The sequence below is a fragment of the Oreochromis aureus genome, linkage group 19 (assembly GCF_013358895.1).
Source record: "Oreochromis aureus strain Israel breed Guangdong linkage group 19, ZZ_aureus, whole genome shotgun sequence".
Taxonomy (NCBI): Eukaryota; Metazoa; Chordata; class Actinopteri; order Cichliformes; family Cichlidae; genus Oreochromis; species Oreochromis aureus.
In genome coordinates, this window is record NC_052960.1 from 24,522,038 (window position 1) to 24,547,235 (window position 25,198).

The 25,198-nt window shown below is 39.3% G+C and overlaps 3 protein-coding genes across 7 annotated transcripts; 2 read left to right on the top strand and 1 right to left on the bottom strand.

Moving 5' to 3' along the window:
• Positions 1-1,930: 1,930 nt before the first annotated feature.
• On the top strand, positions 1,931-8,183 carry LOC116329037 (dr1-associated corepressor). 4 transcript variants are annotated; one of them, XM_039603664.1, is made up of 6 exons: positions 1,931-2,815; positions 3,359-3,429; positions 3,843-3,936; positions 5,896-5,946; positions 6,076-6,175; positions 6,580-8,183. In XM_039603664.1, exons 1-6 carry the CDS (start codon positions 2,703-2,705, stop codon positions 6,604-6,606), a joined length of 456 nt encoding a protein of 151 aa, XP_039459598.1. In that variant the 5' UTR covers positions 1,931-2,702; the 3' UTR covers positions 6,607-8,183. The 4 variants fall into 4 exon arrangements, 3 of the variants coding, with proteins under 3 accessions (XP_039459598.1, XP_039459597.1, XP_031606811.2); XR_005609453.1 differs by having other exon boundaries at positions 1,944-2,815; positions 3,357-3,429; positions 5,896-5,965; XM_039603663.1 differs by having other exon boundaries at positions 1,951-2,815; positions 5,852-5,965.
• ahsa1b (AHA1, activator of heat shock protein ATPase homolog 1b) lies at positions 7,417-12,412 on the bottom strand. The gene is made up of 9 exons (XM_031750955.2): positions 12,168-12,412; positions 10,526-10,716; positions 10,047-10,129; positions 9,835-9,952; positions 9,553-9,644; positions 9,148-9,276; positions 8,930-9,031; positions 8,739-8,790; positions 7,417-8,379 (listed from the first exon to the last, which is right to left on the bottom strand). The coding sequence occupies exons 1-9, from the start codon at positions 12,245-12,247 to the stop codon at positions 8,207-8,209; spliced, it is 1,020 nt and encodes a 339-aa protein (XP_031606815.2). The 5' UTR covers positions 12,248-12,412; the 3' UTR covers positions 7,417-8,206.
• A 4,877-nt stretch (positions 12,413-17,289) lies between these two features.
• On the top strand, positions 17,290-23,514 carry cdca4 (cell division cycle associated 4). Of its 2 annotated transcripts, XM_031750932.2 has the most exons (3): positions 17,310-17,442; positions 20,417-20,554; positions 20,893-23,514. In XM_031750932.2, the coding sequence occupies exon 3, from the start codon at positions 20,902-20,904 to the stop codon at positions 21,820-21,822; it is 921 nt and encodes a 306-aa protein (XP_031606792.2). In that variant the 5' UTR covers positions 17,310-17,442; positions 20,417-20,554; positions 20,893-20,901; the 3' UTR covers positions 21,823-23,514. The 2 variants fall into 2 exon arrangements, with proteins under 2 accessions (XP_031606791.2, XP_031606792.2); XM_031750931.2 differs by lacking the exon at positions 20,417-20,554 and having other exon boundaries at positions 17,290-17,442.
• Positions 23,515-25,198: the final 1,684 nt, after the last annotated feature.

Here is a 25,198-nt window from a genome sequence, read left to right on the forward strand (position 1 = left end):
GCAGGGTAACTGATTTTAATGTTGTTAGGCCACACTTCCTGACTTAGGGTTGTGATATTTATCTGCACGTCTTAGCAGAAAATCAATCCCAGGTCTGCAACATGCCAGGTTGCAGGGCTGAGGGACACATAGGTTGGTGAACTAGTCTGAAATGTTATTTTATAAGAATGCAGTGAATATTCTCCAAAAGTTGATTCTGTTCATCTGGATGTAGCATTATCTGCATGCTACGTCCAGATGAACAGAATCTACTTTTGGAGATTTACTTACCTGGATGATTGAGAATGCATCAAGATGCAGTGAATATTATTTTTAATTTTTTTTAGTTCACTCATTAATGGTGAGGCTGTCACAATAGCAGAAAATTGAATTTATTTGTTTGACTGCAGACATCCAGGGGTGTGAAACATAAGGCCCGAGGGCCAGAATTGGCTCAGGAATCTGGCCCATTGGATAGAGTCAAAAAATGTAAAGGAGAGCATAAACTTTGGACTTTTAACTGTATTTCCATACGTTTTACAACTTTTCTCTGATAAAGATCTCACACATGGCAATTCATACTATACCAGAGTAATAAATAAACAACAAATGGGAAAATTCCTGTTTTTTCAATACCTACAATTCTTTTTTCTTTTCTTTTTTCTTATTTACAATGATTTTACATTAAAAAAAAAAACTTTCTCTGCAATGAGTTATCATAAAGTTTCTGTAATTTTGCAAAAGAGTTGTGTAATTTATTTCATTTACTACAGCAGCATTTCTTTGTCATGAAGAAAAACTTTGTTTTAAAGCTGAAATTGCACTTTTTCTTATGGTAATCTATCTCAGGGATTAAATGTGTAGTTAAACTTCTGTACACAGACAGAAAGGTGAGTTTCACTCGTTCAGCCCACTTGAAAGTCAAAGTGGGCTGGCTGTACTGTGTGTGGCCCATGATCTAAAATGAGTTTGACATCCTTTACTTAACCTTTATATTCTTATGATCTAAAATTGTATGTAAGAAAAGCACTACAAATAAAATGCTTAGAAGCAGAAAGATGCTTTTAATCTGAAATCCTGTCCATATATTTGGATTGAAATAATAGCTGGTTATAGTTTTCTTCTTTTCCATAAAGGTGCCACATGTAATAAAATGTCCCAGGTTATAAAAGGTTAAAATCTAAACTAGTTGAGACTAGAAGTGTTGTCAAAAAGATGATGAAAAATACACCAACTACCACCAGTCGGTACAAAGATGTAAAAAAAAAAAAAAAAAAGAACATGCATGCATAAAGTAAAGATAACAGTCATCCTGCTGGTGTTGATGCTTTATTAGTCTTACATAATCTTTTTCAGTGAGTACTGATTAACCTTATCTGATTAACCTTTGCAGTCATTAGTGAAGCCAGAGTGGTCCACGTAGAGTGATACTCTGCAGAAGATCAATATGTCACCGCAAGCAAATGAAAACATCCGTATTTTCCGGGTGGTCTTCAGTCCAGCAGATGGTGCGTGAATGAAAACAAAAACTGTGTGAAGTATAAAAAAGCAAAATGGCCAGCTTTAAAATGTGAACTTATGTAAGACGACTTCTATTGTTAAAACCATCCTGTGGCCACAACAGAAAAACTTGAAATCTTCTTATTTAGTGAGATGTATTTCTTTATTTGTGTGCTTAATATGATTAATGTGGATGTTTTCATGCAGTAATATAGTAAATGCAAAATTCATACATCCACTCATTTTCTTAATCGCACATAGTGGTGCGGGGGAGGGCCTTATATATGGCCTAAATGCTGCAAAATCTGAAAAGCAGCCTACAGGACATAAATAGATGAATTCCAATATAAGTCAAATAATGGCTATGTTAAATAACAGTAACATTGTGAGGAATTTTGGAGTTATTGCTGACAGGATATGTCCTTTAGGCGTCATTTGTCCCATCATACATTTGTCCCATTATCCTGACAGAGACTGGGAGGAAGCTTTCAGGCTCTCTTCTGTTGAATCAGCTTCCAGTTTGGACTTTTTGGACACCCTCTCTACTTTTAAGGTTAGGCTTAAAATTTTGTTTTTTGATAAAGATTATAGTTAGTGTTGGATAAGGTGACCCTGAACCATCTCTTGATTATACTGGAATAGGCCTATAGGCTGCTGAGGCCTTCCCATATCCCATGGATTGAGTGTTTCTACTTTATTTGTCTTTCTTCCCTCTCCAAGTGTTTATCCAACTCTATTGAATTTGATCATTAGCGATGATTAAACTCTGGCTTTTTCTCCCATGTGTGTGTTTTGTCCTGTCTCACGCCGCTCTTATCTCTTTCCAATCACCCCAACCCCTGAGCCTGGTTCTGCTGGAGGTTTCGTGCTGTTAAAAAGGAGTTTTTCCTTTCAACTGTTGCCAAGAGTTTGCTCCTAGGGGGCCATCTGATTATTGGACTTTTGTTTCTAATATTGTAAGGTCTTTACCTGACAATGTAAAGCGTCTTGCTGAGAATGTTGTTGTGAACTGGTACTATATAAATACATTTGAACTGACATTAATGGTATTTAAAGTCCTACATAGTTAACGTTTTGAAATTTTTTAAAACCATTTTTAGCATATGAGTTGTTAACGCGCGTGTGATGACGTCACTGTCGGGGTCAGGACAGGTTGACTTCAGGTGTGTGTTTTTTCTTTTCTGGGTCATTTTTGCGGGGTTCTTCCTGCTGAAGGTAAACAAATGGACGAAGCAGCGATTTGCGGTAAAAATATGAAAAATGTGTTCGAGCGGCGCGGATTAAAGCGACGAAAATGCCCGGACAGAAGAGAAGATATAACGTACGCTTCCCTCCTGTGAGTAAATGTGGAATAATGTGGAAAATTAAAGCTGCCAAACGAGCTAACGGGTAACTGTGGTGGTGTGACAACTGTTGCATTCAAGGACTGCTGGAAATCATGGATATTAGCGAGCTAGCCTAGCAAACTAGGAGATATGTTAAAAATGCTTTAGCTCTACTAGGCTAAATTACTTACTCGTTAAAAACAAACAAACAAACAAACAAAAAGTACCATTATAGAAGGTGTTTCGATGTTTTCTCAATGAATACGAGTTTGCAGGACTTTGTGTTTTCTGTTCCTTCCATTTTTTATGTCCTGGTTGGGAAACTTTTTTTTCCTTTTTAATGAAATGTATGTAGGCCTATTTTGTAGTATAAATAGTAGGTACTGATATACATGTCACACATTGTTTTTCACATATGAACCATTAAAAAAAACACCTTCAGCCGCTATTAACAGTTATTTCATCAGTTACATGCAGCTTACTCAGTGCTCCTCAATGCACCGTAACTTCCATTTGCTTGAACAGCTGTAAACTCTTTGATATTGTTGCCAGAGGCGCATCAAAAAAATCATGCAGAAGGACACTGAGGTGGGCCGGATGGCGATGGCAGTTCCTGTAATCATATGTATCCTTTATGAGTCAAAGCTCAGCGCTTTGCCAAAGCAGCATCTTCTTCCAGCTTCTCCTGAGGCACTTGCTGGGAGTTAAAGTCAGTTGCGTTCAAGTGCCAACCGCTTAGCAAAATAAATAAACTGTCCTAATAAATCTTGTTGTTTTAAGTATTGGATATTGGGTAGACTGAATTAAACATTAATTTAGGCTGATTAAAGCGAACACACACAATGGCTCAACAATAAACTGTTCAGTTTATTGCACTAAGATACATCCCTCCAGGTGATAGGAACTGTTTTCTGCTGTGATGGTGTGGGTATTTGTTGTTAGCCAGTGTTAAATGGTAACTGTATTATGTCAAAGCAAGTATGTAAATACATGCTGAAAGTGTTGTAGAGCTGTGAAATCCCATACTGCATCCATAAGCTCGGGCCTTGGAGATATTCCTGAAGTCTCTGCTGACCAAAACCTGTGTGATTACAGAGTCCAAGCTCAGCACTGTTGTGTCTGTGGCTCACATGTAAGTAAGACTTTGTTATTTGAGCTCAAGTATATGAGACTGTGAATTAATCAAGACTAATCCATCTGTGATGCTAAAAAAATGGTATATGTAGACGTAATTAATGAAATCACCAGTGTTGTGCCCAGTGCATAAATGCATGCAACACTATATGCTCACAGAAGGACATTTAGATGAAAGACTTCCAAAAACAGCTGGAAGCAGAAAAACTTAAGTCATCTCCTATTGTCAGTGATTCTGGTTCACATGACCTGTTTCACTTTCTGTCCTCATCTCTGAAAGCAGTGCTTTAGGGTTTCACGCTGGAAGAGAAATGTTATGAGTGTAAGTGAGGGAGATATTTTCAAGAGATCTATTTGCACCTTTGACTGCTGCAGGCATGCAAACTCTCTTTTGTGAAGATGAAGAAGACATACGTGCATTTATAATCTTGTTCATATCTAACTGAATATGACAGCATTCATTCAGACTTACTACACACGAGGTTCCTCACAAATTTCAACTAAAAAAATGACTGAACAGGTTACAGTACTGTGCAACAATCTTGATCCACCTGTTATTTCTTTATACTTTGCTAGGAAAATGGAAAATAGGTGCAGCGATTTATTGAAATACTTATAAAACATAGAGTTTGTACATTTTTAACAAGCATGAAAATCGATATTTGGTATGAGGACCTTAATTCTTCAACACAGCCTGAAATTTCTGTCTTGTCATTTAATTAAGTGGGAATAGCAATAGTTGGGAATGGTTCTCCAGGATTTTTGAAGGACATTCAAAGCTCTTCTTTCGATGTTGGCTGCCTTTTGTTGTGATCTCTGTCATGACAATCCCACATTGCTTCACTGATTTTGAGCTCCAGAGTCTTGGGAGGCCAGTCCATGACTGATACTGTCCCACTGTGTGTTTTTTCTGTCCAGGTATGCTTTTACTGCATTGGAAGTGTGTTTGGTCATGCTGAAAAATGAAATTCTGCCAATTAGATACTTTGTTTTTGCATGGTGGATCAAAATCTGATGGTAGCTTCACGTGTTGGTAGCCAGTGATGCTGGGGATCACGTGATCCCCAGCATCACTGGCTGCAATGCCCCTTTTCAAACCATGGCAGAGCCTCTACCATGTTTTACAGATGCCTGTAAACAGACACTGTTGTGCCTTTCTCCTGAACTCTTCCATACTGCTTGACAACAATTTGAACCAGAAATTTCAAATGTTGTGTCATTTTGCCACTGTTGCCTCTGATTTTTAGTCCAGTTTTTGTATATTTTGGCATACCTCAGCCTTTTTCCTGTTTCCCTTCCTTACTAATGGCTTCGTGACAGCCACCATTCCACTGAGATCATTTCTGATGAGGCTTGAGAGAAACGGAGATGGATCAATTGAAGGTTCAAATGCATCTTTTAGGTCCTGTGCCAGGTCTTTAATGACCATCACCACCCCACCCCCACCACCCTATTTGTTAAGGATGAGACAAAAATGGGTTCATAGGTCAATGTTAAGTAGCATAAACAAAAACCATTCCTATAAAAATATTCAGGTACAAGGACTGGACTGAAAGTTAGTGAAAAAGAGGCCAATGTTTGAAGAAAAACTTTGAAAGACCTTCAGAAAGCTTGGGGAGTTATTGTTCTGGACCATTTTATGAGAACTTATGGGAAAGTCTGTTTGTTTTTTTTAAATATAAAGAAATCAGTGGTGGCTCAAGAACCAAGAATACTGTATGCTGTTGTTGTTAAAACAGTTCCTAGGCCGTTAACATTAGTTATCCCCAATAAAATAAATTGCATATTTAACAAAAAAAGCAAATTAAATCAATATACTGTCAGTTTGTTTGCTTTTTTCTCTTTAGCATGTCATTCACATGCATGTATATGAAAAGTTGGCATATAATGTATTAAATTTTGTGCTTTTATAGGAAGCAATGCATAGAGTCTGAAAAGCTCTTCCATTTTCTCAAAGACTTGGTAGCACAAACCACGCCTACAACCCAGAAGGACAACAGAGGCATGAGTATGTGGCCTTTATACAGGTAGAGAGTGTACCTTTAATATCAGTGTAACTAATTCCTTCTTAAAAAGCCTCCAAATGCCCTCAACATTATTAAATTCTTATGATAATTGACCTTTTCTTTGTTTCAAGGAACAAACAGCATGAAGTTTCTGTTAAAAAACCACCTGAAGTGGAGGAAATGGCTCCGCAAGGTAGCCTCGACTCACTTGACAACGACTCGAGTGCCAGCGTACGTAGTTCCTAAAAATGAAATCTTACTCCAACTAACATGCGAACCGAACCAATCAGCTCTCAGAATGTGTGTACTTGTGTTTCTGACACTCAGGCAGTAGTGGACACTTTTGTGTTGCATGCTAAAAGCTGCAGCAGCGACCCCTTGAGGCCATAGTGATAATTTTACTCAAGGACACCAAATTGTTGTGTGGCTGAAAAAGTGAAGAGTACTTCTTACCTCAGCAGTGTTTGTCTTGCCTAGAGAACAGTTGTGGTGATCCGTGGGTGAAAGGGTGAAGACGGAGAACAAATTCTTATCAGTTACCTTGGTTTCTAAGCGCTTATCAACTTTGCATTTTGCGGACATGATAATATCCCTTCTTGTTTCAGTTAGTCAATCATTTCCTCTCCTTCTTCCAGGAGTCGGAGCTCTACATCTGCTTATGACTGTGCAACCAGCGGAAGCCGCTGTGAAGTCACAGCAGCGCCTCATTTCATTATGTCACTTCTCCTTACATTTGTCTTTTGTCTCTGCTGTCCTGGATCTTGGTCACAAATAAGTGAGGCTAAGAAATCACAATGCTTCAGCTGACATCGACATACAAGTTGTTTCGTTAGCTCAAGTCCAGCTTTTGGATAAATAAAGGGTTTATTTTCTTGGGAGGATAAGGGAACTTTGGAGCAGATATATTTTAGGATCACTTGAATCTTTTGTGGAAGTTTGCACTGAGTTGTCAATTTTTTTTTCCTTCTTGCTGATTAGGAAATTGTGTTTATAGAGCAGTACATGCTTGTAATGCTATTTAGATTACAATATTGAGTTTTGAGATTATTCTGGAACACTTTTAGACAGTGTGCAGCTTTTTTTTTTTTTTACTGTATTTTGAAGATGTATATTTTTTGATACGAATTAGACGCTTTCACAATGTATTACTTTATTTTTTGCTTGTTTTTGTTTTCTGGTAGGACTTGTGGGATGTGCAGCAATCTTTAAAACCAAACTAAGTGCTTATTTTAAGAAATAGTGGCCTTTGTGGTGTCTATTTTTAGAGCACTTGTAAATTAAAGTTTTAAAGATATTTGCATATGAAATGAAAATAAATAACGTATGTAAATAAATAATTGGAATCTCCAGATAGTTCAAATGTAAAGAAGTTGAATAAAAACAAGTCGCAAGCATATAGGGATTGGTTTATTCCAATAAACTAACCTTTTTACACTGTGATGGCGTGAAATGAGGAATAAATAGATGCACTCTGTTCTGAAAGGTTATTTTTACTGGAATTTTTTTTTTTAACATTTTGAAACCAAATACAGCAAAAACATCTCTCTTTAGTTGCTACGCAGTGACCTGCATGAGGAGGTGAAACGGTTTCCATGTCCCAGCACCGATGAAGTTCGCTAACGTTCCTCCTGCTGATCCACGCTGACAGACGCTACACTCGTAATGAGCATCAAATCTAGTCTCAATGGAACAAGCTGAAGTACAGTCCTGCTCGGCTGCAGGTGACCAGACGTCATTCTTCCACATGGGGGACAGTTTGGAATGAAAACATGCATCTTGGCTTAAAGCATCTTCACTACAATGACACTCAAAATGAGCAATACAAGTAAAAAATAAACATTCATTTTTTAAACATTGTTTTTCAAATAAAAGAAAACAAACATTTCTGTTTATCTCCTGCAATAATTACATATTTATAGACGTGGAGGCCAATTTGCAGTAGTGGTGCGATAGATCCCCCTTTGTTTTATTCAATCCATTATTTATCCCGAGTCCCAAAGGCACAGTCCATTCATTCTCCTTTGAACAACTGATCCAAATACTGAAGGAGGGGGAACAAAAACAAAGTTTGATTTTAAATACGCTCAGAAAAGAAAACATTTACACACAGAGAGGTGATGGATTGGCCTCACTTATGCTGTCTCTTCTGTTAAGTCGTGCTCTGAGTTTACAGTCGGATGTGCCAGAGATCGAAGGACAAAAGATTAAAAATCCAAAACAGGAAAGAAACCCAAAACAAAACAGCACTACAGTACACCGTTTTCAGAAGAGCCGTGCTCCGTAGCCAAATGTCTGTTTAATAGATTCGAAGTAGTATCTCTTCCAGCCCTCTTTCGTCTGCTCCTCCTGGCTGTTTGGGACGCCTCGATACTCCACCTTCAGCTCCGTCTCGCTGCTCCGGTCCAAGAACGTCATTGTGATCGTGGCGTAGTGCTCTGTGGCAAAATAAAAAATCCGTACTTTTTAACTATAAAAGCATGATAGAATAAAAGGAAGAGAGATCCGAGGAGATAATTTTTGACCCTGAAGTGAGCTACAGATGAGGATAAAATTACTATGAATTATTAATATATTATAAAATTATAGTAGGTAGGTGAATGAAAAGCTGACCTTTTTATTGAGCCATAACACAAACCACTGCTGTGCAATGATTATTTCATCCTCCAAATGTAGTTTATGTGTTTGAATTCATCTATACTAGTACATTTTTTCAAATTTATTTGAATTTAAATGGTCCAATTTGTTGTATGGTAGTAAGCACTTTTGCCACAGTGAGAAATAGAAAGCAACATACCACAGGGCCAGTTGTTATACCGCCACTTCATAACTATTTTCTCATCTGGAACCTGAAAGCAAGAGGACTTGTGTTAGAATTTACTCGGGTAAAGTGACGTTAATGTGGTACGGTACAATCAACTGCCTCCAATAAATGATTCATATACACAAATGCTTAGATTATTTTTAAATTACATAGATCAGACTCACCAGCTCTGTGAACTCGCCCAGAATATTTCCATCTAGCAGACGAAACTTTCCGCCCTTCTCTCCATCCACTGTGGCTGAACCACGTGTGAACGCCTGAACCATCTGTTTATTGACAAGAAGCCCCAAAATCAAAAGCAGCAAAGTCCATTTTTACTGAAAGACTTAACAAGACACAACCACAGCCTGGATTTCCAATCAAACAAACAGTGGAGGCTCACCTCTTTGTTCAGAAAGACCCTGTAGAGTTCAGCTGGTGAGGTGAGAAATGTTTCTTTCAGTGTAAATTTACAGGTGGGGATTTTGACGCCGGTGTTGACAGGAGTGGCTGTGCTGGCAGAGGAGGAAATCTGTTCCACACAAGCACAGAAGTCTGGTGAGCACGGATCAGTTTGTGTGCCATAACTAAAGCCTGGTTTAGACTTCTGCAGAAACGTCATAATTTTTGACGTAACTAGAAACTGCTTTAAACCTTCCACGTAATCTGACATGAACAACAACTGAATGGTGGGAATTTAACCACAGAAATCAGGCTTAACACTGCTTCAGGTATCAGAGTAAATAAAATGGGGACAAAGTGAGTGTTGAAGTCCAAAATCTTTACTATGGGACTGATGTGCACCAACCTCAGTTTTATCCATCTTAGCTTTGGACTGTGATGTGGACTGTGGTTTGGCCACACCATTGGCTGTAGGTAGGATCATCCCCTGTGTGAATTCTGCAATTAAAAAAAGAAAGAAGAATTTGTATAAATATAATTATTTGACCCTTTTCTTTAACCTAATCTGAATCTGGAAAACTCTTAACGCAAATTCTACCCATAAAGAGTTTAATGATTTACAATCATGCATAATCTCAATGTGTTCGGCAATTAGGCTCTGGGAGAAATTTGCTACGCGTTAGCTCACCTGTTTTTAAGAACCCAACGTAGCTTTGCAGTGCGTCGCGGAATTTATCCACTCCTTTCGTTTTCATCAGGTTCACCAGCGGCGTGTCGGGTTCATCTTTGTTCAACGATACAGAAATCTGGACACGACACAGGAAAGTAAACTCAGTAAACTCTTCCTCCACCTTCCAGCCAGTCTGAATCAGTGTGCACATGTGCTCTGGTGAAACTTACATCAAGATCCTCCATGTCATTTTCATCAGACAGGTTTGGAACTTCAATTGTTCCTTTATACTTGACTCCTGCTTTTGACTTTCCTGTTCAAACAAAAAATAATAAACATGTCAGCAAAGATTCAAAGCCTCTTCAAACCCATCTCCTATTTTAGTAATGATAATAAAAATGCAACATATTAGCTCTGTCACTCTTCTCTATAAGCCACTGAAGCTTTTCCCCCCTATTAGATATGAAAATCTACCTGTTAAAGGCTGAGCTGCAAAACTTCAACATATAAGAGATCGTGCCCTGCATTCAAGATGTTTGCAAACAAGCTGGCACAATGCTGATTAAGTCTCAGTGCCTGCTAAATTATAGTCTGGAAGCAATGACGGTAACTGCCACTGTTAGCAGCCAAACGACCAGTTTCAGAGATGCAATTAAAACCAAACTACTGCCTTAAATGAAACAAACAATAATGCTAGTTTTCTACTTACCAGTCCAAGTAGCTTTCACGTTCCACTCATAAAAGAAAATAAGTTTCCCTTTGCGGTTGTTAATCGAGGCCTCTCCTTCCACCTTGCTGACTTCTGTCACTTCACACGTTCCCTCCTCATTCTCCACGCTCAATCCAAGAAGCAGAGATTTTAATTTATCTGATGACCAGTTTGTTGCATCTCTTTCCGTCCTGCAAAGTCCAGCAGAGACCACAAAGATAAGTGAGCAGATCCGAACAAGGAACAAAAAACCCCAACACCTTAAACTCAGGATTGTGCACTTTACAAGCCTTCTTCTCACTGTATTTTAAACGTGTTTGCAGTCATACTCAATTGGGAAATTTGTTTTCTGAATCCCAAACATGAGATGCACTGACATGTCATTAAACATATGTCTATTTGACACTGGTCGTTAGGCAAATGAAAGGCTATGATTGGCCAAGATTTACCTGCTCAGTCACATCAATTGTAAACTAGCAAGAGGAAGATCATGGTACTTGGATCTGCTCTCTTATTCACAAGGAGTTGCCACAGCGGGAAGCTCCACATGTTTAATTTGGCAGAGGCTTTACACCAGATGCCTTTCCTACTGGAATCTCACCTCACATGACTGAATTCACAGATTCACTTGTTTGGGAAATGTGTAAAGCACTACCCCTATGTGGCCACTCACTACGAACTAGTTAAATGTGTAAAAAAACAATATATAGAATAGAATAGAATAATCCTTTAATTGTCCCACAAGGGGAAATTTGGTTATATAGTGTGATGATGAGGATTAAGACTGTAAAACATTAAAGTGAAGGGTTCTTTATTTTCATAACACAAAAGGGGGAAAACAAACAAACAAACAAAACCCAACAATTGTGTACAGTTGTAAAGTGTACATTACTGGTAACTACTCAGGACGTCACAATTGGATCACCCAGTCAGATGGCCTCTGACATCAGTTTCTAATCCTCAGCTAGATACAAATGTATTTTAGGAGGTCACCACAGCTGGAAGGTGGGCACAGACCGGCTTAAGTGACAAATCTCAGGAACCACATTCTAGTTGACTGGTGACAGCGCCCCTTGCTAGTAATCAGTATGGCTGCCACAGAGAAAAGCCTGTAATCAAATGCTCCGAGATCATTATAGAAGACGAACAAATGCCATATTTACAAACTATGAATTTATTCGTATTATTTTGCGTAGGGCAGCTATAAAAAAGTGCAGTCACGTTGTAACTGGGGCTACCACACGTGTTCTGGTGTAACCGATTAAACATTGGTAACCGTAAACTTACCAATTGTGAGAGACTATAAAGCTTGTTACTACACCAGAATACTGCAGTAGATACAATTGGTCATGCTGCATTTTAACGCTACTGATGTTAAAAGCCGTTACACATGCACTTGAAGCTTCAGCGGCTAGCTACAGGCGAAGCTAACTTAAGAACGCCTGCAATGTTAGCTCGCCTAATTATTTCAAACTTTGATATACCTCAATACTTGCAGCCGGCTACAGACAAAATAATGGCCTAAACTTACTTGATCCAAACCTAAACATATAAACTACAGTTTGATACTAACAGGAGCTCGGTGTGTCGTGTTAGCATTAGGCTAACAGCTAAAAACCAATGTCCTTTCATTAGCTCTTACCAATGCCAATTGTTGACATTAGTCGCATCAGCTCTCTCCTCTACAATCCAACGAGGGTCTCCTTCTCCCCACTTCGCCATTTTGTTGATTAAATAATAAGAAACGTTTAACCGTGTAAGGTTAAAAGCAGAGAGCAGGTGTCTGCCGGTGACTATCCACCGATGCGCACGCTGTTTCTAGAAGCCTCTAGCTGCTGCGGGCTCTCAAGCGGTGTTCCTGCGTTTATTCGCCGAGCACAGAAAATGCTGGAAACGGAACGTTGTGGAAGGAGGTAAAAAAATGTCCCCCCCTTGCCGGAAGTCTGAAGAATAGTTCCGCGTTAGGAATGCAGACTTCTGGAACTACAAAAATAAAATAAGTAAGTAAGTAAATGATTAAGTACATAGACCGATAGATAGACTTTGAAAAGCCTTGTTTTTATTTTCCATTTCAACTGTATTTTTTTTTAAGAAAGCGCTTCATTCTGCCAGGCTCACATGAACTACTCATACAAATTACTTTTACAAGTATTTTTTTTTTTAACCAACCACACAAAATTTGTAAATGTTCCAGTTTTTTTGTTTTTGTTTTTGTTTTTAAGGATGTACTTTTTTTTGTCTGTTCTTGGCTGTTTGCAAGGGGAAGACAAATGAAGGCCTCACCCTCAGGTTTATGAAAATGGAGATTTTTCACAGCTATGGGGCAATTTTTGGACAAAATAATTGATTAATTATGAAAACAACTCTTAGTGAAACTTCTGATGGCATGGCCTAAACATTTTACATATCTTGAAGTAAACACCTGTGATATTAGACAGTGATTATAAAAATGAGTGGAAGACCGTGAGGGATTAAGTCCATGTCAGCAGATTCTCGCTTTGAGTTTGAGTGAGTATAGCATGAGCTATTATTTATGTATGTTCCCTTTGCTGTGAGTAAAAAAGAAATGGCTGGTGTCCACTCACTGGCCATTTCAATAGGTATAGCTGTTCAGCTGCTCATTAACATGGCTATCTAATCACATAGCAACTCAATGTATTTGGGCATGTAGACACAGACTGAATATTTCATAAACTGTTGATCTACTCCATAAGTCTCTCTCTATATATTTAGAGCAACAATAACTGAAATACCCAGTAATTACAACCAGGGTATGCAGAAGAACATCTCTGAGAGTACGACACATGGAACCTTGAAGAAGATGGTCTGTAGCAGCAAGAACAGCAAACTCGTGCTACAGTTCACACAGGCGCATCAACAATGCACAATTGAAGATTGGAAAAATCCTGCCTGGTCCGATGAGTCTCGATTTCTGCTGCAACATTCAGAAACAACATGAATGCATGGCTCCATCCTGCCTTGGATCAGTGGTTCTGGAGGTCTAATGGCATGGTGCATAACTTCTTGGCACACTTTGGGCCCCTTAATATCAGCTGAGCATAATGTAAAAGCCGCAGCCTACCTGAGTATTGTTGACCATGTTCCTCACTCTATGACCGCTTCTGGCAGCAGCATCCACCAGGATCATGAACCATGTTGCAAAACTCATGTCAAACAGTTTTTTTGGGGGGGTTTTTTGTACATGAAAGTGAGTTCACTGTACTCAAACGGCTTCCACAGTGACCAAATCCAATAGGGCACCTTTGAGAGGTGGTTGTGGTGACACGCAGCCGATAAATGAACAGCAACTGTGTGATACTGTCCCGTCAATATGCACCAAAATCTCAGAGGAAATTTTCCAGCACCATTTTGAATTAGTGCCACGAAGAATTAAAACAGTTTTTATAGCAAAAGGGGGCTAACCTGGGGCTAGCAAGGTGTACCTTGCTAAAGTTGGCGTTTGGTACGTAACTTATATCCTCTAATAAGTTAAATTAACTCTTATTATCCGTCTTATCCAAAAAGTAGCCCCACCTTCTGTTTTTTGTGTCAAGTCTAATAATTGTTCCAATGAGGTTACAGATCAGTAGCTAGATGTTGGAGCCTCGAGGATTTAAAGTCTGTGTAGGTTCTGGTAACAGGGACGTAGATAAGCTAATAACCATTGCTGCAAATGAAAACATCCAGAGGCAGAGGTAATAAGCATCATTAGCGATGATAATTACTGGTAATTACACCAATCAGATTTAAAGAGTCTTATAAAAAACACTAATGAAAAGCCTCCAAAGGTGGCTGCTACTGATTTGGGAAGATATAAACAAAGTGCAGTTTAACTTCTTATTAAACCTGCAGTTTAGAAGCTTAAAAAACAACCATCAATGAGCAAAATACACAATTCTAAAAGACTGTTCATGCAGTTTACTTATCAAAGTGATCTCTATTGAGATGGAAAATCACATGGGATCATATTTGAACTTGACTTTATTGTCTTTTTCTGGCCTTAGTATGGATTTGTAATCAGATCTCTGATTTCTTTAGTACACAGGGAAAGTATAAAACTCAGTGTTCTTTGCATCTGTCTGTCATTGCATTAAAATTTCCAGTGAATGAGAATATTTCCACAGGTTATCAATACAATATATTACCAAAGACATTTCTTTTAAGTGTCTGTCCACATAAACAAGACAGAAAAAGGTGAAAATAAGAAAAAATGACACACCGAGTTAAGTTAGACCCAACTATAAAGGGTTAAAAGCGGTTCTATCAGCTACTGAAACCAGCTGACTTTTTGTTACCTCGCCAGAATGATTTCTTCAGCATTTTAAGAAAATACGAGCATAAGCAAAAGCAAGTCCTTTTGTGCCCCTCACCACCAAAAGGAAAAAGCTTAGACGCATTTTGTTTGTTTGACTTGGTGAAAACAGAGCATACAGTGACTCAACAAGTATATACCTTTTTTGCCATGTATTATTAAGTGTAAAACTATGGTTTCTGTTATATTATTATCTAAAAACAGTTAACACCATTTGAACTTTATTCAAAGGCTTTATTCAAATTTGACTCATAATGGACCAGTGACATTCAAAATAAAGCAGAGTAACTGTTCGGGGTTGAGCAAAATGGTTTTATTATTGCGGTCTCAACACACATAACATGTATAAACCATGCTTACAGCTCACTGGGTAAGATCCACGCACTATTACCCAAAATGTGGTGTGTTAGTTCTGATCACAACTACCAGAGGCTCAGTCTGCATGTGTGGCAGTGTTTTTAAACCCAGTCGTGTTACTGACCTGCTGCCAACAAACCCAATTAGTGTAAAGAGATGTTCCACCAGGTGCCTTTAATGGCTGTTTCACAGCTTTTTTCGGTGCCATCAAATTAAAAAAGAACAATTATTTCATGTAAAAAAAATAAAATAAAATACGGTACTGTGCAACAGTATTGAGCCACCCCTCATTTCACTTCCAAGAAGCCAGACATTCTTGTTATTTTTATAAACTGGTCTTGAGCAATAGTTCTTCTGACTTTCTGAAGCAAATTTTTCTTTCATTTTCAGTCCGTTCCTTGTATCTGACTATTTTCAGAAGAATGTTTTATTGCCTTTTAAGGTGCTTAACACCGGACTTATTAATTGACAAGAAAATTGACAATTCAGACATATAAAGCCATCTAACTCATGGGCTCAACCACTGTTTTCTATACACTTAACCAATTTTACATTGTAGCTTTAAGTGTAAAATGCCATAGTATCATACAGTATCACAGGCATAAAAAAAAAAAGCATTTTTAGCTAAAAAGATGGCATATCAAAGAAGTGACAAGTGGAGGATGAAAACAAAAAAGAAGTGGCAGATTGAAAGAAATAGGAACAAAAATCAGCAAAGACATGACAAAGGACCTGAGAAACATATCTGGCCCTTTAGTTGATCCATCTACGGTTTGCCAAAGCCTCATCAGAAACGGTCTCAATGGAAGGGTGACAATCATGAAGCCATTCCTAAGGAAGGAAACAGGAAGAAAGGGCTAACGTATGACAATTTACGGAATAACTGAAATGAAAATGAGTGGCAAAGCACTGTGGAACACTATCAGTCCTGGATTGGCCTCCCCAGAGCCTGGACCTCAACATTGCTGAAGCAGTGTGGGATCATCTTTACAGAAAACACAACAAAAAAACAGCCAACAGCCAAAGAAGAGCTGTGAATATCCTTTAAGAAGCCTGGAGAACTATTCCTGATTCTTCCTATTCCTAATTAATGAAATCACAAGAAAGCTTGCCTAAGAGAGTTTAGGCTGTGCTGAAGAATAAAGGTGGTCATACCAAATACTGACTTCTAAGTTGATTAGGATTGTGCACATTCAGTTTTTGTTGTACGAGCTATATTTGTATTTGCACAATTTTAAATAAATCACGTCACCTATATCCCATTTCTCTAACAAAATATAAAGAAATTAGCAGTGGTTAAAGACTATTTTTTAATATTATATAAATAGAATAATAGGTTTCTTGTTACAATTTTCTATTAAGCATTTCCTATTTTTATTATTTATTAATAAACTGGGTTGCGTTTTGATATTTGTGTCAGTGTAGAACTGTAGTATTACTGGAGGGTGAATCCACAGTGTAAGTACTCAAAATTCATACAGTGAGTAAAAAGGTTATTGGATTATTAATAAAGTACAAACATAGAAAAATGATGTTTTGCTAAACAACATTGGATTCTCTTGTAGGGACTTCGTACAAATTTATTTTTGTTTGAATGAGTATTATGTCATTTTACCTCTTAAAGTAATCAGTCGTGCACAATAAAAGCCAAAAGGTTTGTCGCCAGCCAGCCTTTTATATGTTTCCGTAAACTGGTAGTTGCAACAGTCAGATAAAGACAGTGAAATCAGAAGTAAAATCATTCGCTATAAACAAAAGGCATAACACCGAAATGTCACGATAACCTCATACATACTAGGTACTAGGCACGTAGCGGAGTAAATTCGTGTTTCTTAGTCACTTTCCATTCACTGGGTATAATTCCCCTCGCCACAGATTGTTTTTCTTGTTAAAAAGGCCAGCGGTAAACGCAGCGTCAATACACAAAGAGTAACCAGAACAACACCAGATCTTCTACATCTTGTTCTTGAAGCCAGCAGCGGGCTTTGGCTTGTTTGTTAAAGCATTAGTAGGAGAGAAAAGCAGGGAGAAATCATTAGAGAGGAATCCCAGGCATATGGCTGGCTTTTGTCGGCTCCCCTCCCCCTCCCTTCCTTCCCCTCCTGTCGTCCGCTCCGCAGCAGCAGCAGGACAGAGGTAGTTCAGTTTTTGAAGCCGTGGCATGAATGATCTCATCTGAACCTGATCTCCGCTTTCTCTGCTGTCGATCCTATGACCGAGACGGGAATTAAATTAACACAAACACGAGGTGAGTACGGCTACTCAAGCACCCGACGATAGTGTTTTTAACTAGCCACCCGGGTGACCGTGTGTTGTTTTTGGGGAACTTAACAGCTCCGCCGTGGCGAAAACTCTTGTTTTTGGCTAGAAAGGAGGAAGGACCGCGGACTGTGGGTGGGTGGGCGCTTTTAGCTAATTAGCTTTACGTTCGCTAGCATTCGTTTTATGTAAGAGGAAGTTTCCAAACGAATGCCGAGGGTTTTGTGCCTCCGTGGAGGCATCTTTTTTCACGGAACATTTTATGCTAGCTAGCGGCAACCCAGAAGTGTAAATTCCGTCTGTAGCATAGCCGGCCGGCTAACTGTTAGCTACTAGCGCAAAATGGCCTCATTGTCGCTCGGTAGCTCTGATGCTGAAAAGACAAAAGCATGCGGCAGTCACGGCCAGAAGCTCTCCGTCGCTTTTTACAGCTATTCTAGCGGTTTTAATTTGGCGACTGGCAGTGGTAGCGCTATGTATTTAAGAGGGAAGTGGGAGAAATGTAAGCAGTGCTTTTTAAAAATGTGTTTATTCATTTAGTACGGCGGGCTGTGAAAGTGGTGGGGGATGGGCCATGCTAAGAACCATTGACGTAAAACGGGGCTGCATTTTGTTTGGCTTCTGCTTCCTAGCATAGTAGAAAACACTCAGTTTAGTAAATGTATTTAAACTGTTTTAAATCCAGTTTAGTGATACTGTCTGTCTGACGTAAATATAACTGTAATGTCAGCATCAGAATAAAGTACTGATTTACACGAGGTGATCCTCCTCCCCCTCCCCGCACTTATTTCCTGATATGTTAGAAGTTTTTGAACACCACATATGTCAGCATTTTTGTGAAATCATGTTAAAAAGATGTGCGACTAAGTTTAATGGTCTGAAATACATCAATACTAATGTGCAGGTGTAAATGAATACTATTTAACTGAGTATGATCTCGACATCAGTCATTAAAATTAAGCGTCTGTAGCAGATCACTTTGGGTTTTAAAATCAATACATTCTTATTGGTAAAGTAAGTAAATCTTTAAAAAAAATGTTCACTTGCAGATTGAGATGTTATTATCAGGAGTTTGGTTGTTATTTAGTGCTCATATTAGGTTATCTGTCAATATTATCTTGATTGAACGTGTTTTAAGTGGTTAAAATGTAAGAACATTTAGGGAATTGATTGTATGAGATTGTAGTTGTTTACATGTCCCACAGTGGAAAAACACAACACAACGCACTGTGTATGTTGCCTGCTACAGATGACTGATCAGACTGGTTAGGACATAACTCGCTTTCAGTCTTATTTTATATATGACCTACATATGAATTGCTGTTTTTCTTATTGTTTTCAGAAATCTAATTCTAATTTCAGAGTAGAATCCTTAAGCTTTAAAAATGCTAAACTATAGGGTGTTCGAAAACAATTATCAGTATAAATGTTAAAAAAAAAAAAAGTTGTCATGTCCAAAACTGTTTTCTCTTCTGTGTGCAGTGATCCGTCTCTCAGGTTGTAGTTCTTCCTGTTTCTATTTAATGTCTTTTTTTTTTCTTTTTTTTCATTTTTCTACTTTTTTTTCTTTAAGGAGGTAGTTCTCTCTAGTGTCTCTTATTTAACAGGGACCAGTATTATTGCACCACATAAGAAGACAACATATGTCCATAATCGTTTTCTCACCCTTTTCATTTTAGATCTCCGGGTATCTTCATAAATTACCTTTTCCCCCCTTTATTCTGTCCACTGTCAGGAAATGTTATTCTATGATTACGAGGACTCAAAGACCTCCAGGCTCCCAAGCCTTTAATTGTACTTATGAGCCACTTCTCTTTTTTTTTCCTTTTGGGATGGATTGTAACTTTTGAAAAATGTGGGGATCTGATTGATCAACTATTTAGATGTATACTTTTCTATTAAATGTGAACTCACAAGGTGTTGACTTGTTTTACTAGTTTTTGTCAGTATGCTATTGCACAACACCCGTGACTACACACTGTGTCAATGTTAAAATATGTAATTTGCACAGATTATGGGCCTTAGTTTGGCCTGGCATCCTAAAATAAAAATGAAAATTTGGTGTGGAGATGATTTATGACAGTAACAGCAGTGTCTTGGGCATGGTAGTTTCTTTTTGATTCCTAGTTCCTGAAAAACAGGAAATTTCTGTAAAGTGATCCAACCCTCTCTGTGATTTGTGCCCTGTGAATCCTAACGCAAAACATGAATCAGTGTTGTTTTTCATTGTACTGATTTTAAAAAATTTTGTGTTTTCTTTTTTCCCCTTTTTAAAATGTATATCACAAATAGAAATTTGAAGCAACTGGAATCATTGACCCAAATGCCCTGCCCACAGGTTTAACACAGAGGAGACAGCCGGACACTGTGCATACTGTTTTTCTGTCTGATGGAAAATTAAATGCCACAGGCTGCTGTTTGGAGCTCAGTCTCCTATTCACTTGCATCCCATTTATTTTTGGGAGTCAGAGGGGCCTTTAACATTAGCGGGAGTATTGTTTTGTTTCTGTAAGACATGTGTGTGTTGAAGTGGTATTTAATGAGGAAGTTGACTGTGCTTTTCTTCCCCTCCTCAGTGAAGAGAAAGTGAAAATCTTGTTCTGCTAGTTTTTGAAGCGTCGCGTGCGTAGACCTGGAAACCTGATATCCCTTGTAAATATTAGTGGCTCATGGTGGTACATTGTACTGTGAATTGTAAATGCTGTTACTTTCCATATCCTTGTCACTTTTACCCCCTTGAAAGCACCCTTATTGATTAGGATATCTTTTTGATTTTCTTGATCACAGGTGGCAGTGGGGGAAAGAAAATAAATGCACTAATTAACTTGAGTGCTGTTTTTGTTTTCTGACAGAGGTCTCTGTAGTCTGTGCTTACTTTGATGCAGTGTCCGCATTTAGTCGGTAACCATGCTATTTTCGGTGGCTCAGTGGTCTGTTAAAAGTGTGGTTGTTCCGCCCAGCAGGAGTCTTGCCTCAGACTGGCCTAAAATGGGCAGAAATGGTGCTGAACAAAAGCTGCTTGTCGCTCGTACAAAAGTACTTGAAGCGTTGCAGCCGGGACCAAGCTGCATTGCTATTGCCTGTGCCTCTCAACAGGAAAGGTATAGCAAACTTTAAGAAAAAAACTACAACAATTATTTGTTTACTGTAGAGTAAGCCTGTAGTTTATTTGTAAAGTCACAGCTGCAGTTCAGCAGATTGTAGCCCTAGCTCCCTCATGTCCACACAAATGTTACACCACATAGCCTCATAACATCACACATTTACATAATTAATTACATGGCACTTAATCTTTGTAACTATTTTAGCTAGTGAAAATGACAGCAGTACAAATTTTGTGTTTGTCTGTGTGGCACATTTCTTAATATTTAAGCAAGTGGTGCCATTGTTTCTCACTGATTTTTTTTTTTCTTTTTTTGTCTCCTTGCCATCACAAAAGAGAGACAACATGTTCCCGAAGGGCACCAAGCGCAAGTTCTCAGACTCTGGGGAGGAGGCCGTCTCCAGTGGCGACCAGGGCCCCGCAGCTCCTTCGGCGGCAGCTCGGACGCTGTCTTCCTCTTACAGTCTGCAGCGGCAGTCGCTGCTTGACATGTCGCTCATCAAGCTGCAACTTTGTCACATGCTGGTAGAGCCGAACCTGTGCCGTTCAGTTCTAATTGCCAACACGGTGCGGCAGATCCAGGAGGAAATGACCCAGGATGGCACCTGGCAGATAATGACGCAGGCCCTCGCAGCCGCCCAGTGTCCCACTGACCGCCTGGTGGCCACTGAAGTGCTGTGCCGACAGACTGATGCAGCAGCCCAGGCAGGGCAGAGCCCAAAGCCTTACTCAGTGGTCGGTGTGGAGGAAGGCTACCACTCTGAAGAGGTGGTCATGGAGGGAGATGTGGAGACGGATGTCACCATGTCTACTTTGTCACCCGTCTCCCCTCAGCTGTCCTCGGCTTCTTACCTCGCAGGTCCCTTTGGCATGGGGCCCTGCTGGGAGGAGGAAGAGGAAGATGGTGAGTGCGAGGAGGAAGAAGAGGAGGACAGCGAGGAGTGCGTATCAGAGGGAGAGGAGGGAGACGGGGACCACCTAAGTGCAGACTCCAGGACAGGGGAGCAGGTTTTTGGCACTTTTGAGATCAAGCACCCAGCGCCGCCCCCTGACCCTGCGCTCGAGGAACTGTTTTCAGACGTGGACCCGTCTTACTATGACCTCGATACGGTGCTGACAGGCATGCAGAGCGCCCCGAAAATGGGGCCTTACGATCTGCTCGATAGCCTGTCCTCTCATGGGCCCACGGCCCTGAGCTCCAGCTCGAGCTGCAGGTCAGACCTGAACGAACTGGACCACATCATGGAGATCATAGTGGGATCCTGAAACTCTGAACATTCCTATGGTCTGTACTGATGCCACAGACTCTTTCCAGACTATGCACAGTACACGTGTGTGTTCTGTATGTGGTATTGTTACACATAGAGATTGTTGGAGGTTTTGGATCAAGATGGGAAATTAACAGCAAGCCAAGTAGATTTGGGGATGGGGGTATTAGAGATGTAGTTAGTCTCCTGTAACAGCCACTTGGGCAGGTTAACATCTGCTGTTGTGATCTTTTGTATAAAGAAATAAAATAAAATGCAATTGGCAGTTACAATTGTGTGGGTAAAATTAACAAATCTGGGGATTTAAAAGCTATGCTGGTGAGTTGGCAAAGCAGTTAGTTTCCCACTTTGGTTCTGAAATCCAAAACTCAACAATATCTGTGAGAAGGCAAAGATAATTACCTTATAACTACCATGATGCATTCTTATTTAGGTGTTCATGTCCGTCATTCACTCTGTCATACTAGCTCCTTCTGGCCGTATTCTCTGCCATTTCATCAGTTCTATTTATTGTTACATGGACTGAGAAACAATTCATCACACTACATGCATCAAAAACCAGAACAAATTGTAAATCCAAATCTATAAATCAATGCATATTTTCCTAGAGATTTGAGCAATTATGAATGGAATTTATGTATATGTACGTATGTGTATATAGAAATATATTTTTTGCATTATACAGCTGGGGGATTTTGCAGGCATCATTTGATATTATTATTATTTTTCCCTCCCAAGCGGTTTTTAAGATTTTAATAGCCAGTCTCAAGACGGTGTCTTCCCATGGTTTGGTATAGTCGACTGTAACAGGTGTCAGGACTGGCATCGTCTCACTTTATAGGCGCTGTTCTTTCATTTTCTTAAAAGCTTTACGCAGAGCAGGAAAGTTGCTGCCAGTCAACAAACAAGGAGCAAGAGTTGTCATTTCTGGTAAGTTTACAGTAGCCAGGAGACAAATGAAGTAATTTTCCTGCTCTGCTGTCATCATGGATCCAATATCAGTAATAAGCAGCTTTTTCCTCACGCATTTTGGAGAAACCCCGGGGTGATAACTGCATCGAGAAGCCATATTTCTTTCTCTCATTTGTTATTCCAAGTGAAGAATTCTGTGTGTTTAACCCATCTAATTTATTGTTGTTTTATTTATTGTATTTATTTTATCAAGGTACAGACATGCCATGTTGACCTATCAATTCAACCATGAGGCCCGATGAAATTGTATTTATCCAAATTGTGCCCTTCGTTTCCAATGCAGTACCTATTTATTCCTAAGTTTTCTTTTTAAGGACTATTAGTAATAACAACAACCGGGTTACTATTCAAATTACTATGCAGCTCTGTCATATGTGTTTCAAAATGACTGTATACAAATCAAATGTCCTTTAATTCCTTTATGCAAACAGTTGCCTTTCTCCTAAATATGTGGAAAATCAAATGCATTCTTCAAAATTGTTCCTTATCGTGATGAAGAGATTAACTCAGGCAAATAAAATGTATTGACTAAAATACAGTATTACGACACGCTTAATACCTTACCACAACACTCCTGAAGGATGTCACTCTGGTCTGAATGGGAGCTAGAACTTCAAAGACTAATTATCGTTGTAAAATGTATGCATTTTTTATATTAAGACAAAAACATTGTAGCATCTTTGTAAATATTTTTTATAATAAAAGGTGCAACTATTGATTGTGCTTGTTTCCCTTATTTTACAACAGGGCGTCTTACTGTTTAACTATTTGTCATGGTTTTTAAATGGATCTTAAAGAGGACTTGTGCTTCTCTGTTTCTGTTATATGGGCGCCACTGTAAAGGATGCATATTAAGTTTTGAATAATGACAGCATATGTAAATAAGTAATTCCTGTGAGTGAAAAGCCTAGGCCCCAGACTGCATCGTACTCATTGTTTTCAGTCTTGGCTCTGCGTGATGTTACTGAGAGTGGACATCTTTTTAATATCTTGGGCTTAAAACCCTGTAAGCACTGAGGCCCCGCTCCATGACATGGTGAGTTATCCAGGTGGAAGAAACTGTAGATGTGGTCTTTAAGAGACGGCCATGGACAGCAACAACACTCAGGTAAGCTGTGATGTTTAAACTACGCTAAGTTGGTATTAAAGTGCCCAAACTGGGCTAAACCACGAGCCTTTTCCAATCCTTAAATGTCCAATGTTGGTGTGCCTGTGTGAAATGTAGCCTCAGTTTCCTGTTAGCTGACAGCAGTAGCATCCAGTGCAGTCTTAAGGTTTGACGTGCTGTGCTTTCAGAAATGCTCTGGATACCCTGGTGTTTGTGAGTGGTTACTGTTGCCCTCTTGTCTGTTCTCTGATCTATAAGATCAACAAGGCATTTCCACCCAGAGAACTAATGCTCACTGGATATTTTTTCCTATCGGACTATTCTCTGTAAATACATTCAAAGCAGTTCAATTCTATTTTATTTATACAGCGCCAAATCACAACAACAGTCGCCTCAAGGAGCTTTATATTGTAAGGTAGACCCTACAGTAATACATACAGAGAAAAACCCAACAAAGCATACGACCTCCTATGAGCAAGCACTTTGGCGACAGTGGGAAGGAAAAACTCCCTTTTAACAGGAAGAAACCCCCCGACAGTACCAGGCTCAGGGAGGGGCGGGGCCATCTGCCATGACCGGTAGGGGAGAGAGAAGGAAGACAGGATAAAAGACATGCTGTGGAAGAGAGCCAGAGTTTAATAATAAGTATGATTCAATGGAGAGAGGTCTATTAACACATAGTGAGTGAGGAAGGTGACTGAAGAAGAAATACTCAGTGCATCATGGGAATCCCCCAGCAGGCTATGCCTATTGCAGCATAACTAATGGAAGATTCAGGGTCACCTGATCCAGAAATACATGTTCATAGTAATTTAAATCACCTTTTATCTCCATCCGGATGTTCAGTTGAAGTTCAGGAGCTCGTCTTGACAACGTCTACATGCCTAAACTGTTGCAATGTGATTGGCTGATGGGATATTTAAATTATTAAGGAGCTGAAGAGTTGTAGCTAACGAAGCTGCTGGTCTTGGCATATCTCCAAATCAGAAGGGTAGCTTTTCAGAAGCTGAGCATTTAAGTTCTATGGGGTCTTTTATTTTGAAGGCTGGATGGATTCTCTATACTATCCTTGCCCTTCTCATCTGTTCTGTGCAAGTCCACATGGTTACAGCTTAAAACAAACAAACAAAAAGCTCTGGGGCGTGTCTGGTGGAATGGTAAGCATTTCTTGAGTATTTTATATCCGTGTATTCTCAGGGTGAGAATTGAAGGGGCAGCCAATCAGAAGTTGGTTTAATGAGGGGAATGTCTTTAAGGGAGGGCACATTTCTTAAGTGTAATCTCTGGATGGAGA